We start from the raw sequence: 15,427 nt of genomic DNA, 5'->3' as shown, positions 1-15,427 counted from the left end.
ACTCCAGAAACAGCAAAGAATAAAATAAACACTGCCTTTGTAAACACTATTGCAACAACAGATGAAACACTTAGGGACATTAAATTATTTAACATTATATTTTGGCACTGAATTTTCATTATATATATATATAATGAAAATATAACCTCCCACCACCACCACCATGTATAAGTGTATATATGAGGCTCATATATATATGTATGTATATATATAATTAAGTATATATATCAACCTCAATCAATTAAGTCAGATATTTACATTCAATTTGTGTGTGTGTATGTGTGTGTTACACACACAGAGAGAAAGACAAAGTGAGGAAGAGAAAATGTGTGCTGATGTAAAACTTTTCTCATGATAAAAATCAAGGTAGGCTATTCTTCCTCTTTGTTGTAACACTTTGTAAAATGTAGCATCAGTCATTAAAAAAAAAAAAAAAACTAAACTAAAACTAAAACATTCAGCGTGGACCACATGCTCATGACCGTAACTTTTGATTGTTACAAACAAAGTATTGCCAAGTTCTTAAATGTTTTGGCCTCATAATGATTTAACTAACTAAATACATTTTCCATCACCATTTCCCTTATTTTTGTTTTCTTTGTTGTCAATTTCTTACCCTTCATAAGGCACCAGTCCTAATGATACAGAAAGCTGGATCTAACAGTAGGACCCACATTTGGCAGACCACCACATCAGTGCAACAAATCAAAATAAAGCACTTTGATCAAAATTGATAAACCAGAGATATTGTGATGGTAAAAAAAGAAAAATAATCAAAACATAATGATAAAGGGGCAGAGAGGCCTTATAACCATAGAATTTGTCTTCAAAAAGAATAATATCTTTATGTGGATTTTAATTCTCACCGAGTCATTTTCTCCTTTAAATGGATACTTCATACTCCCGTGTATCCTGTGGTCAAAGTAAGAAATCGATTGGTGAGAAATCATTTCAGAGTCTGATAATGACAAAAATATTTCAAAGCAGAGGACAAAGAACAGATTTGAGTGTTTGAAATGGTGAAATGGTGCACAGAAATACCTTAAATCTTTTACTCACCCCTGCCTCATAGAGAGGGTTGTTGAAATCAGACTCGACTGTAATGGGACTGTAGGAGTGTGTGTGAGACAGAGACTTCCAGAAGAGTGGCTTCCATTCTAGTCTACATATGCTGTGGGAGAGAAAATACAATGTAACCAAACATCTAACCTTAAAGTGCAACCGAGGTGAAGACAAGTACAAGCTGTGTTTCTTTACCACACATGTAGATGAATGTGAACATAAGTATCTACTCACATAACTTTGGTGGGATACTTACTTTGTGTAGTACATGTAAATTCCTCCAATCAGGAGAATGACCAGGATGATTGGCAGAATTATTGCCAAAGCAATGTTCTCACTCAAGATCTGATGGGATGGCTCAAATGACTGGGACACTGTGAAATAATAACAAAAATTATAATCAGGACAAGATACTTTTGCTAATAAACATAACCCTTTTTTCTCTGGATTTGATTTGTTTATTAATTAGAAATGACAAAGATGTGAAAATGTGGGCAGAAACATTATGTTAGCACTTACACTGCATTTCTTGAATTTAAATTGACTGCTGTAATAATAGTTGGCATATACCAGCACACCATAGTGTTGTTCCTAAAACCACCACTAGATGGTACTAAAGTAAGACATCAAATCCTTGATATCCTATCTTAAAAACTACTGGCTACACACGTCACAGATAAGAGACAAGAAAAGCAATCACCTTCTAATTTGTGATCATCCAAGAGCTCCTCGTATGCCACTGTGAGAAATGCAGATGCAAGAAATAAAAAAGATGATAGTACATCACACCTGAAAGTCTCATTTTGTATTAACAATGGCAGGAGAGGCTGTAACCAAGTATATGATTATAATCAACCAATCCTACAGTCAAGAGACAAAGCAGCTAAACTTAACCTCATTAGTTCAAACGTGGACTCAGTGAATGAGAAGTTAACAAGAAGCTTCAGGGCAGACTAATATGAGACAACACAACCTTTACCTTTGCAGAAGGGCGGGGGGCTGTTCCACTGAGAGGGATGGCCGGGAACACAGCTGATAGTGACCTCACCAATAAGTTCATAACCCTCGTAGCAGAAGAAACGCAGAGTCTCTCCTGCCGGGTAGCTGTGCTTGTACAAGGTTTGGTAACCGTTGTCAGGGACGCCAGGGTTTGGGCACGGGTCATATTTTACTGATCGGAGGACAACAAAAGGAGGACAATCACAAATTTGCTGTTTATATTTGTAAATGTGCAGTGATAAGGATTCAAAGAAGAGAGAAGAGAGAAGAAAGCTACTTACAGACACACTTTGGGCTGCGGTCACTCCATTTCGGGGAGCCCGTGTCTCGGCCGTGGCAGGAGATTAGGCTGGGACCTTCCAGTTGGTAACCTTGGTTGCAAGAAAAACGGACAACTGTCTCAACAGCAAAACCCGCCTCAGGGCGCACGGAGCGTGCACCGTTAACCACCTCCCCTGGATCAAGACACTGCTGGACTGTGGGAGACAATGTGGGACACATAACATGATCCTGTGAGTCAGTTTTTATTAAAAAACAAGTACGACACGTGGGAAATTAGCTTATTGCTTTCTTGTTGAGAGTTAAATAAGGACAGAACTGTTTACAGACTTTACGCTAAGCTAAGCTAAGCAGCTGCAGACCGACCACACAGAGATCAGAGATATGCGGTGTTAAAATTGATAAAATAATTTCCACCACCGGCCTCACCTTTAGCACAAGTGGGTGGGGGGCTGCTCCAGGACAGGTCCCACTGGCAGGTGATGATGTCAGAGCCGCTGATGTCATATCCTGGCTGGCACTGATAGGTTATCACGCTGCCTCTCACGTGAGAAGTGTGGGACGAACTGGTCCAGCCAAACTCAATTTGAGGGAGGGATGGGCAGGTGTCATTCGGCTCAACCTCTGCACAGTAAGGAGAAAGAGAAATTCACTGAGACGAAGTAAAGAAGATTGTCTATGATCTTGTCCTCAGTGGTGGCAGACCTCCAACTAAAATGGAAAACATTGTACCCATTGAGCCATAAATTAATTAACTGAGTATAGGCTACTTACCACGGTAATGAATGAGGAATCCCTGACTTAGGATAAAGCTGGAGTCATCTGGATCACTCTGAAACTGAATGGTGACCTCTGACCCCCCCGTCACGACTTGGAAACGCTCTCTGGACCCCAGGTATTGCCCGATCACGTGAGACATGAGATCCCGTCCGTCAAAAATGGTCAACACATCAGTGTGGCGTATATTTAGGCTTTAAGATGTAACGACAAAAAAAAAAAAAAAAAAAAAGCAGAGAAATGAGGTTACACTTCAGAGAGATTCTGTATTTTAAGACGAGCAGTCCACCCACCTGATATTTTTTATTTGACAGTGCACACCACTCAGAGGAAATGCAGGAGAGCCAGAAGATTATATAAAGCTGCAACACCATACTGTATATCTATCTTGTTCTCTTACTTTCTATTTTTCTTTAAAGGCGACGAGAAACAATTTACGTAAAAAATGTACACAAATAACTACAAGTAGCCTACATTATATCACAAAATAAACTTAGATTAAAATTGTGTATATGTGTAAAGACACAGAAGTTGAATTTGATTCATTATCACATAAAAAATATTTTAGTGTTTCTGTGTATTTCTACAATCTGCAACCAAATCATTTCTTCAGGTGATGTTTTGTTCACCCCACACGTATTGCACTGCAATCCTTTAGCATGTAAATACTATGTTATCAATAGGCAGTGTACAGAGATTATTGCACACATAAAATGATAACGAGATAATCAACATCTGTGATCTAAAGGAAGCACGGTACGATACGACTTTTGCTCATTTCTTCACCCCCTCCCACCTCCCCCACCCCTAAAACAAACAAAAAACACACAACAACACCAAAACATGGTTGGTGCTCATTTGGTTGCAACTTAAATGAACCAAACTCACATCTGGACATCCAGTTCAATGCGTTTCTCCTCATTGCCATGGATCTGCCATACACAGTCGAGCCCCTTGGAGTAGCTCTGAGGCCAATCAGGAGACAGGATGGTGCCCATGGGCTCGGTCAACTCCCCTCCACACAGAGCTGAAAGGGCAGAGGAGACACAATGAGGTGAGGACGTGGACTGAGAGACAGAGAGAATAATCTTTAGAAATTGGAAAAATAAAAACAACTACTATTATTAATGGTCCTTCACTTACTCTTGGCAGATTAATGAATGAATGTGACAATCAGTCACTTTATCATTTTTCTAATTACTTGACAACAAACAAATTGTGGACCAACGACACAAATAGGTGGGGGAAGTGTGTCAGTGGGGAGATGGCAGCTCTGGTTCAGTGGTAGGAGCCAAACTGTTTGAATGAAACACAGTTTTGCCTGTGATGATGCAATTCTCTTGATTTAGTTTGCTGATGGACTCACTTCTAGCCTCCTATTAAAACTGAGGCATGAAACTGTGAAGCTTTACGGATACATTATCAAGGTGAATCAAGTGATCACATATTTCTGTCAGAGACTCACTTGAGCAGAATGAGACAACCAAGATTAAACACTGGTTTGGGGCGAGATACATAAATTACCAAGGTTTTGATTTCTCACTCTGTAAGCAGATAAACTGTTTCCTCTCTGAGAGACAGATTCACCCTCCTCAATATAAACCATATACATGAGTCATGACCTTACAGCTTTTGACATTTCAGACTGGTGCCATTCATCTCCCTATCACTGTGCATGAGCAACTCGTGTTTTACTTAAAATAAGAATACCACGCAGCATATGGCTTTGAGAAAATCTTTCTGTCACTTTAATGCTCAGTGAAATTGTAACACCTGTGTTTTCAGCCAGTCTCTGACCCGGTGTAAAGTCTCTGCCAGATTTCTTTCTGCTACACTCCCTCCACTAGTCTCAGTTTTCACAGCATGCCAGCAGATCAGCAGCTGACACAGACAGCATGGCTCTAGTCTGCATGCTACGGCATCTTGATGCTTCAGGCGCCCATTTAAACACAATTCAAATGGAATATTAATGAAACAAATGACTTTATCAACTCCACACGTGTTTTGGTAAATATGTATAAATAGCAGATTGAAGTTAAGGCAAGAAATTGAAGAAATTTGAGGAAATAAACAACAATTAAATACCATGAACTGCTGGCATATGGGTCGACATATTGCTGGATTCACCTTTTCAAAATCCAATCAAAGCTCATTCCTGAAACGTACCTTTGCACACGGGCTCGCTGTCATTCCAGTGGGGATTGCTGGGGTCGATGCATTCAATCGTCGCCGAGCCTTGTTCCATGACGAAGCCTGGGGAGCAGGTGAAGGTAACAGTGGTGCCCAGCTGATATGTGATGTCGCTGCTGCTGAAGTTTCCATGGGGCATGTAGGGCTCCCAGCAGTGCTCATCATCGAAAGCTAAAGCAAGAGAACAAAGGAAAAAGAATAAGGCACGAGATTTCAACCAGTCGTTATAGTGTAGCTTGTACTGTGCCATCTCCTAAGTCTCTTTATTGGTGTGTGATGACTAAAAATCAACGAATCAATACACTCAAGCATAGAGGGTCATTGACCTAGACTATGTGGACACTTCCTGTTGCAGGCTGGGGTGCCGAAAGGGGGGGGGGGCATTTCAACATTTCAAGTGCGCCCTTTTTGCCGACTTTATGACAAATGCTTCCAGACAACTGGGAAAGTCAGCGCAAGCTTACTGCAGCGTGTGGAAACTTCCGGTTTTCAAAATAAAACATGGGTATTAAATGCACTGAAAGTTTATTTTCAAAATGCAGGTCTGATTAAAAAAAGCTATAATGAGCTATACTGCTCATATTTACAGTACAGCTATTAACCATAAACCTTATTAAAGCCCTTTTGACTATAAAAGGCCAAGGTTAGGTGCTAAAAGCTTAAACAGTGAGCATCTCTAAAGCCTAAAGTAAGTCCCACTGCAGTGTGGGCAGATTGAAAGCACTTCTGTGGCTCATTATGGCCTTTAGACACAACAACACTAATGGGAAGAAGGATTTGGGTTTTATTTTTTAGAGCTCTATGGCCGACTGACAGGCATTCCCACTAAAGATGTAATATCTCATCAATTGTCTCCCTGAAATCATCTCTAACTCACCTCAGAGGCTGGTGGCTTCTGGTAGTTCTATGATGAATAATATCCATGTTTCCAGGCAGAATGCTAACCCCAGTGTTAAATATAATACAGAAATGAGGAACGTACTGTACAGGTCTGCTTCTACCTTTGTGTTGTACTGAATGTGGGAAAGAAAAAAACGACATGTGCTTGGTATGTGATAGGTCCGCGCTCACCCTCGTATCGCAGCGCCAGAAGCAGAGGGATGGAAGAAGAGTCGGCTGTGAGCTCCAGGTACAGTGTGGAGCTCTCGCTGAGCAGCCCACGTTCTGGGACGTCGTCCAGGTCTGAGTCAAAGAGTGGTGGAGACAGGGAACTGTTTCCACTGCGCACAATTAACCTGAGAGAAACAAACCACAAAGACACCTGATAAGTCTGAGGCCAGAGGAAGGTGGTACCATCAATGCGTACAATCAGAAATGCATGAATGTGCTCTGACAGCAGGTTAAATATATATGAATATAATATAAATCTCATGTTACATGTGGAATAAAACTATTTTCCATACATTTTAAAGTTAAGAATATAAAAATTAAAGTTTTTGTCAGGATAGAAATGAACCATATGCTTTTATTTTCCATATTTTAATAGTTATAAGCATAATTCGCAATAATGGCAAATTACTTATAACGTGTGCCAGTGATTAAAGGATGATGGCGAGGAAGTGGGTGTAAGAAATAAGAACTGAGTGAGAGTCTAACTAGCCAAGTGCGGAGGGTTTAATATGCTGAAAACATTAAGAACATTAAGTGAACAGATTCTGTGACACACCAACTGTAGTGGAAACACAAACTCACTTATCATCATCTTCATCCAGTGCAATCCTCTCAAAGTGTAGGTGGAGCCTGTGTCCCTCTTTGGCTTCTATTAACCAGTGGCAGCTCAGGTTATTTCCGTTACTGTGGTTGCTGACAGATGGCGGGGGTGGAGACAGTATCCGTCCCACTGTTGCGTTACGAATCCACCCTCCACAAGACACAGCTGTAGGAAAAAAAATGACCCCAGGGATTATTTTACAGAATCCAAAATTGTGACATTTATTTCAAATCTAGATCAGTTTACTGTACTGACCGACACATTGAGGTTCTGCGGTGCTCCAGTGCGGCTGGGTTGTGTTGACACATGTGGCCACCTCGTGACCTCGGACCTGGAAACCTGGGTCACAGTGGAAGAGCGCCTGCCCCCCAGGATGGATGTCAGTCACGGTCACTCCTCCACCCTCAGGAGACAGAGGGAACGGGCAGGAGAGCAGAAAGGCTGTTGATGTTTTTACAAAAGAGGAGAAAGATGACAATTATTTTTACAAAATGGAAGATAAACAGTTACAAGGAAAAGGATCTTCTGGTGAATTATTACTTTTTGCATCTTTTTATTAAACCAGAAGTAAGCGATCCGGTCATTTTGGCTAACTTCTTGTCAGCCGATGGAGTTAGCAGTCCCCGCCCTCGTCCCTATGTCACCACATTCACGCTCATCCCTTGGCAGCACACACAGAGAGGACCGCCCCTTTATGCCGTTCTCTCTCCTCATTGGATAAAGGTTGTAGGATACAAGGAAAGTTTTCTCCTCGGCTTACAGCAGAGCAGAGTGACTGACAGACCCGTGTTTCGGAACAAAAACTCTATGTAAGTGATTGCCGTCGGAAGATATAACTATTTAAGACTTATATTAACACAAATATTCCATTACTTCTGCTTTAACTACCTTTTACTAATATATTTCCTTTTTTACTCTTATAAACTGAACGGTTGGATGTTGGATCTTTAAATCTTTAAAATGCTGAGATGTTGTCGTTTTGTCTTTTTCCTCCACCGCACCCATCACCATCACAGCTGACATGTTTGTCCCTTGTGACTATAGGCCATATGGAAACCTCTTAATGTTATTCACCTCTAATCTATTTCCCCTAATTGAATTGAATCCACACACTGTTTAATCCAAATGATTTTTTACTTCGCTGAATGAAGGAGGCCAGAGGGAACACAAAGAATAAAATGAAGTGTAGAGATCCTCCTCAATTACAGCTATACCACAATTCACTGTTTTTCAATTGTAAAGAGGAGCATAATTCAGCAAAAACACAATACTACTAAAAACAATTAAAAAAAGGATAATAGATACATAACTAATAATAAAAAAAGGGATGTAGTAAATCTGGTGCCATCTTTGGTTAGAAAATTCACTTTTATATTAAGTCATGTTGCCGTTACCTTGATAATGGAGGCTGAACGTGCCGTGGTTGGCCTGTCGGAGACTGCGATAGTGAATGTACACCTGATTGGTTGTGCTGCGAATCACCTGACCCTCTCTCATCAGGGTCTCGTTGGCCAGTAGCTCTGGTCCTGTGCCTCCATACCCCATAATCATTAGAGACTCCTCCTTAGACAGATTCACTTTTCTCACCTAGAGGGCAAAAGAGGAAACAATGACATACACGGTCTGGTGGTCTCTGATGTACAGCCCCATCTAGTATGAAATACTTTCTTACAATCTTCTTATTCACATATTGTACCTTTAAAATGAACAAATGACAAACAAATAAAGACAAAGTGCTGTAGAAAACTTAAAGGGATAGTTCACCCAAAATTCAAATTTCACTCATTATCTACTCACCCTCATGTCAACTAAGAGCTGTGAGAATTTTCAGAGTCCTCCGTTCCTTCTCTGAGTTACGGGGGGGTCTGCGCAGCAGTATTTGTCCATATAATGGTTGTGAATGGACACCAGAGCTCTTCGTCCAAAAAGACACACCAAAAAACATCCAAATACCTCCATACTGCTCGTCTGTAATGTCCCTCTTGTATTGAAGCCCCGACATGAGAAATTGTTCCGCCGGTCAGTGCAAATCACGTGAGATTTGCACTTACACAGGCAGAGCAGTGAACTGAGACACTGGGAGCTTCCGCTACAAACAAGCTTAAAATATAGACTTATTTAATTTTTTTCGGAACAATTTCTCATGTCGGGGCTTCAATACAAGAGGGACATTACAGACGAGCAGTATGGAGGTATTTGGATGTTTTTTGGTGTGTCTTTTTGGACGAAGAGCTCTGGTGTCCATTCACAACCATTATATGGACAAATACTGCTGCGCAGACCCCCCCGTAACTCAGAGAAGGAACGGAGGACTCTGAAAATTCTCACAGCTCTTAGTTGACATGAGGGTGAGTAGATAATGAGTGAAATTTGAATTTTGGGTGAACTATCCCTTTAATTTAATGGATCTAATTTCCTTATTTGCTGTCTGTCTGTATTCCTGACAGTAAAAAGCCAATAACCATTTCAAAGGCAATCTTTGGACGACTGTACAGAGGGAATGATTAATATCAAATTACCTGAATTTCCACACCATAACCCGCATAGACAGTGATGCTATAGGTGCATTCCAGAGGAGAAAAAGATGATGATGATGATGATGAAGATGAGGATGATGAAGGATCTGGGGACTCGACGACATCCTCCATCGCTAGCAAAGTTGCATTGCATTGCACTGTGAGGAGAGAGAAACACAAAGAAAGAAGAAGAGAAGATAAACCAAAACTGTGTCAGAAGACAGAAGAAATACATCTAATACCTCTAATTCACTTCACACAGCATCAGCATGACTCACTTTAATACAATTTAAATAGACACTTTGCTCAGAGGCTTCTTGGCAGTTTCTGAGTGATGAGAGATCACAGATTTTTACTTTTTTTCTCAACTGGTATTTATATACCTGATACTTAGTCGGCAGAGTTTTATGAGTCAAAGAGCACCGTACAAAGATATTGTTAAATTTGCATATATTTCAAATTTGTAGAGAGTTTGAATGGAGCGGTGAAAGCTTCCCAGTAACCTGCTATTTTTTTTGGATGAGGATTGGTGTGATCAGGCGCAGCGCAGCTAAACACATTCAGCGGTGTGAAGATGACAGAGAAGTCACAGTGTCTTAACATCTTCTATCGAGTGTCTTCACTGGCTTAACGCTGCTCTACACCTCATATACTGGGAACTTATGAATAATTCCCAATTGAAAATGTAAAAGGAGCAGACATTACGAACCTGATGACGGAGCTCACGATTCATTCAACAATTAAGGCATGTGAAGTGGTGCCAGGATGTAATGATTACACAATCTTCTTTAAAATAAAAGTGTGCACTTGGGGCACCATACCTCTGTTACTGCTGTCAGATCAATTGTGGCCATTACCATTGTAATCCAATGCACTGTATCTCTGGTATGCACTTAAATGCATTTAATGGCTAATAAAACATATTAAAAACAGAAATGACATAAATACTGTAGAGGTTTTCTTGTGACTTTGGAAAGGCCTGTGCACCCTTCAAAATAAAGTAATGGGTGACAAAAAAAAGAAAAGAAAAGAAAGAACATCCCTGCAAGACGAATAACCAGTCTAGGTTTCTCATTTCCAGATATACTTCTCTATAGATACATTCAAACTTGAACCTGTATTTACCTTCCCTACCTGCTGTTTTCTTTCTTTCTCTTTTTTTTTCTCCAAAGGCTTTTATGCCTTTAATAGATAGGACATGACATGCAGCAAAGGGCCACCTGTGAAATCGAACCGGGGCTGCTGCGGCAAGAACTATAGAGTGAGTACCGGCTGAATTGGATTGCCCAACATTCAATTATTCTTTTGACTACAATACTGACTGAAACTGCAGCTAGGATTTGGTGAGATCAAATTACAGTGCACCACTTGTTAAATAAGTAGCATCTGGAGAAAAAAAGGCTTCACGGTGCATAGCTAAAAATAAATTCAAACATCAACAAAAATAATGAAGCAGCATGACCACTTTCAACACTTAATGACAACGATATATCTCAGCGTGTTAAGTGAGCATCTAAAGAGATCAGTTCGGTTATTGTGTAATCTCTGCAAGTATGAATGGCCATCAGGGGTTTCCTTTCCCCCTGGTACCCCCAGACATTTGCCTGTTTGCCACTCCTGACAGCGTGCCTCTGGTAGAATCAAATCAAAAATCTGGTCACGGAAAGCAGCACCTCAAGCACCTTATAAATATGGACAACATTGTGTGTAGCAGAGTTAGATGAAGGGATTCATACCACTCTCATTTCTGTGAACAAGTGAAACCAATGGTCAATTAGCATTAGCTTTGGCTGAGCTCTGCTCAGGTGAAAATAAACAAAAAGAAACATTAATAATGAAAAAAGCTTTTGTAAAGAACAAATCGTTATAAGTAATCATTTTTCTCATTATCTCCACATAACAAAGCTTGTTAAGCCCAACTAATGATGGTGAGGAAAAATCGGTCATGTTTACTCAAGATAAGGAGATAATTCATCACATTTTCCAAGATTGTGGGACAATTAATGAAAATTCAAATTAACGTGTCTAGATAATTTGATTTAGCCTGATTCCAGGCTTCAAGGTCACTGTCACGACTGTCAACTGAACAGTAAGCCAGCACCTACATAGTTTTATTTGGCCCAATTATGGATACATGATGTGACATTTTCAGCTTAAATCAGCTGTGAAGACGTCATCCATGCACACTGGCACAACATTACCCATCTCTGATAAACATTATAGAAAGAAAAAGACCTGATTATCTCATTATCTCATTAACAAGATACATTAACCAGTTATCACGCGAAAATGAGCTTTGCTATCTCGAGATAACCAGATAATTGGCTTGTGATCTCAAGATAATGACATAAAAACTAACAGCAATTACAGCTATTTTTTGGTGCACTGATTAACAGGCAAGATCTTGTTAATGTAATACTGTTTGGAAAAACCAAAAAGTGGAAGGGACTATTTCTTGTCATATTTCCTCGGCACATAACAACAATGCATTGTTTTAAAGCTTGGTTTTTATATGGCTTGAACAAATTCGATTATGCATGTTAATTTGTAATATTTAGAGATCCTCATAGTCAGATTTTGTTCGCTTTAGATAGAATGGATAGCAAATGATAGCAAATGGTTTCATCCTGTTTCTTGTTATTAAGCTACCGTAAGTTAAAATAACCAGTTGCTTGTTCTAGCTTCATATTTAATCTACAGGCATGAGAGTGCCATCAATCTTCTCACCTCACTCTGGACAATAAAATAATGATGCACATGTTCCTAAATGTCTACCTATTCCTTAAGTCATGATCCTATGTGTATGTATGTTGTGTGAGCCCCCAACATCACCATTACACACACACACGCACACGCACACGCACACACACACACACACACACACACACACACACACACACACACACACACACACACACACAAACCTTGCTGATCATTCATCTTGTGTGACATTTCTCTCCCCACATCTGGTGTAAACCAGTCGACCCCGCCCCCACCTCTCCCAGCTTCCTGCTCATTCACATTTCCTTAACTCTCATTTGTAGCTGTCTCTGTGTCTCTGTACATGTCTCATTCACCTTCAGTGACAGAGGAAGCATTTCTGACAATCTGTCAACCAGGACGCTATTGTGCTCTTCACCACCCCTTATTAGTATTCTGATCGTCTCCCATTCTTGACTGACTCATGCTGATTTGTCAAATTAATGCTTCTCCTCTTATATCAGGACAATAACACTATTGATATTAGTATTTAGAGGCTCAACCCGCTCTTTATTCAGCTATTACGTTTTTTTCTTGTTCACTGATTATTTTATTTGTCTATTGCAATAATACCTAAAAGGCAAAGAGTATATTTAGATTTTTTTTGCCAAGACTAATCTGGATACATAACTTTTCATGTGACAATGTCAGTGAAGAGAGTTCCAGTGACTGTGTCAAATGACAGTAGCTATAATTCATGTCCAGATATTCTCTTCCATTATGTTTCATCTTTCTGGCATCAAAACCATTTTAGAAGTCATCTGCTTCTATTTCTTGCCATAAATCTTTTTTTTATTGAAGATAATAAATACAGGGAATGAGGGGAATGATTTATATCATTATCACATTCCTTTTGAGGCTCCCTGGACTTAATTTGTCCCTACAAAAGTTTAAATTATGAAATGCAAAATACAGGACACATGTGATCCTTGCTGAAGGAAGACCAATCATGAATGTACTTTTAAGATAGTGTTACAACTAAATATTTTTGTGTGGATCCTAATGAGCTTAATACATAACCCTAACCCAATAAACAAACCAAAAAATAAAAGAATAACAAACAACAGAAAACCAACCAACAAACAAACTGGTTTATAACTGTGCTTTTTTTTCCTTTATATACGGGATGTAACTTACATTGTACAGTAACCTGTTGATGTTTCAACATTAATATTTTATGACTGTTTCATGTTACCTTGTCATGTCCTTGCTTCTCTTTCTTCAGGTAGATGTACATAAGAGAAATGACTGAAGCCATGCTTAATTATTAAAGCATTTTTTTCCCTCAACCCTTTGGGAACTGTAAACAAACTCAACTAAGGGGAATCTATTGTGGTGACATGCAAGTACCTGGCATGTGCATTGTGGTTATGGTAGTCGTGGTGATCAGAGTGGTGGTTGTCTCCTCCTCTATGGGCAGCAGAGACATGGTATTTCTGGATCCGGTCTGGCCGGCAGCAGAGGACGAGCTCAAAGCTGTGGTGAGCAGCCCTGGTGAAATGACTGTTGCCGCTGAGTCGGTCTGCCCAAGCCCAGGCACGGCCTGCGTTGGGTTGGTGGTTGTACCTGCAGAGTCCAAAAGTTCAGTTCAATGAGCAATCACCCATGTCACAGTGTAACTGTATTGCCCTGGGGCATAAAGGCCTGTCTTAGTGTACCTGTGCCTGCAGAAGCCCTTCCTAAGTACTCCTTACTCTGCAGGGCAGCATGGATCAGGTCACCCAGTGGGTAAGAGTCTGGGGCTGTTGTTGGTGATGTATCAGGCTCAGGAGTCATAAAGCGCATACCTGGAAAAGTCAGGACTTATTATTGTTACGGAGGACATTACAAGAAACCTGCAAAGAAAATACACAGACCTGGGTTTTTTTCTCTCAGGTTTGACATTAACACATTCTGCATCCATGCACACATACAGTTACCTGAAACTAGGGGGATGATGGTGACATACAGCATCACAGCAAAGTGTGTGAACCCCATGGCTTTGGCTGGAAATCAATGACCTGAGAAGGTTAAAGTGAACATATTGATTAGCAAACTATTATGCGAAAATGTAAATACAACAATAGTGCATCTTGGACTGTGATGTGGACACATACAGTATTACCATTGCTGCAGGAGGCACATATATATAACCCATGCTAACTGGGGTGGTAATACATGCAAACTGTTAGTCATATCATTAATTATTCTCTCGCAATCCTGATCCTGATCATATGTTTACATCAGACAGGCCACAATGACTCGGATCAGGGGATCATTGCGATGTGATACTGTAAAAGCTCAGCTCCATCAATCTGGAGGACAAAAAAAACCTATTCAGTTAATACAATGCAGAGGCGTGAATTAAAATTTCACAGGTCCTGGAAAAGAAATGGATTTACATAGTAGAGATTAGTTAGATATTCAGGCTTTCCTCATTTTCTCATGCAAACCTGCAACAACATGCCCGAAAATGCGCTATTCCAAAATTCAGCAAAGGAGCCTTCCCTGACCGCAGGTAGACTCACAACCTTCTTCTATTATTCATCTGTAAATGGTGATGTGTCAAAAGGCACCTGAACTGTTATTCGAGGCGTTTCCTCGGTGAAAATGCCAGCCTGGTGTGTGACAAAATGATGGGGCTATACGAGGCAGCATCACTCGCACCTCCCCCGGCCCTCTTTGTGCGGAGGACGATTTTTTTGGCATCAGTCATCACTAACTGTGATGCTGACATCCATGTCAGCGAGGCTGTGAGGCGGCCGCCGCTTACCTTTACCCTCCAGGTTGCGTCCTGTGCTCTTTGTCTTGGGGTTGTATCCTGTTGCTTTAGGAGCCGAGAACACGGCGGGGTTTGTGCTGGTGAGATGCCCCTAGCTGGTTACCGTGTGGTTGACGCATTCGGCTATGATGTGAGGGCATTTGTGTTGAGGCTTCAGGTGCGCTCTAGCGGCAGCACGCGGTAACTGCACCGGCGCGCGGCAAAAAGCCACATTTTGTGTGTAGGGGGGCTAGAGGAGCTGTCCACCAGCACGGTGCTGAAGTGTGTCCGACACAGCGCTGCCTGCACGGTATATCAAGGTAATCAGACAGGAGTGATATGCGGCACGCATGCGGGTAAATGGTGTACGTTTCCTTTTTTTTCTCTCCAAAA

At 40.7% G+C, this 15,427-nt stretch overlaps 1 protein-coding gene across 1 annotated transcript; it reads right to left on the bottom strand.

Annotated features, from left to right (window-relative positions):
- Positions 1-882: 882 nt before the first annotated feature.
- Positions 883-14,271, bottom strand: sez6l2 (seizure related 6 homolog (mouse)-like 2; the record flags this gene model as incomplete). Its single annotated transcript, XM_083976694.1, has 18 exons — positions 883-912; positions 1,060-1,171; positions 1,319-1,436; positions 1,763-1,801; positions 2,042-2,233; positions 2,343-2,537; positions 2,770-2,964; positions 3,115-3,311; positions 4,006-4,144; positions 5,284-5,478; positions 6,379-6,542; positions 7,000-7,183; positions 7,274-7,459; positions 8,413-8,605; positions 9,538-9,692; positions 13,645-13,860; positions 13,953-14,081; positions 14,214-14,271. 18 exons carry the CDS (start codon positions 14,269-14,271, stop codon positions 883-885), a joined length of 2,697 nt encoding a protein of 898 aa, XP_083832820.1.
- Positions 14,272-15,427: the final 1,156 nt, after the last annotated feature.

This window comes from Trachurus trachurus (genome assembly GCF_905171665.1).
Source record: "Trachurus trachurus genome assembly, chromosome: 8".
NCBI lineage: Eukaryota > Metazoa > Chordata > Actinopteri > Carangiformes > Carangidae > Trachurus > Trachurus trachurus.
Note: the sequence above shows the minus strand (reverse complement) of the source record. Positions and strands in the feature narration are given on the sequence as shown.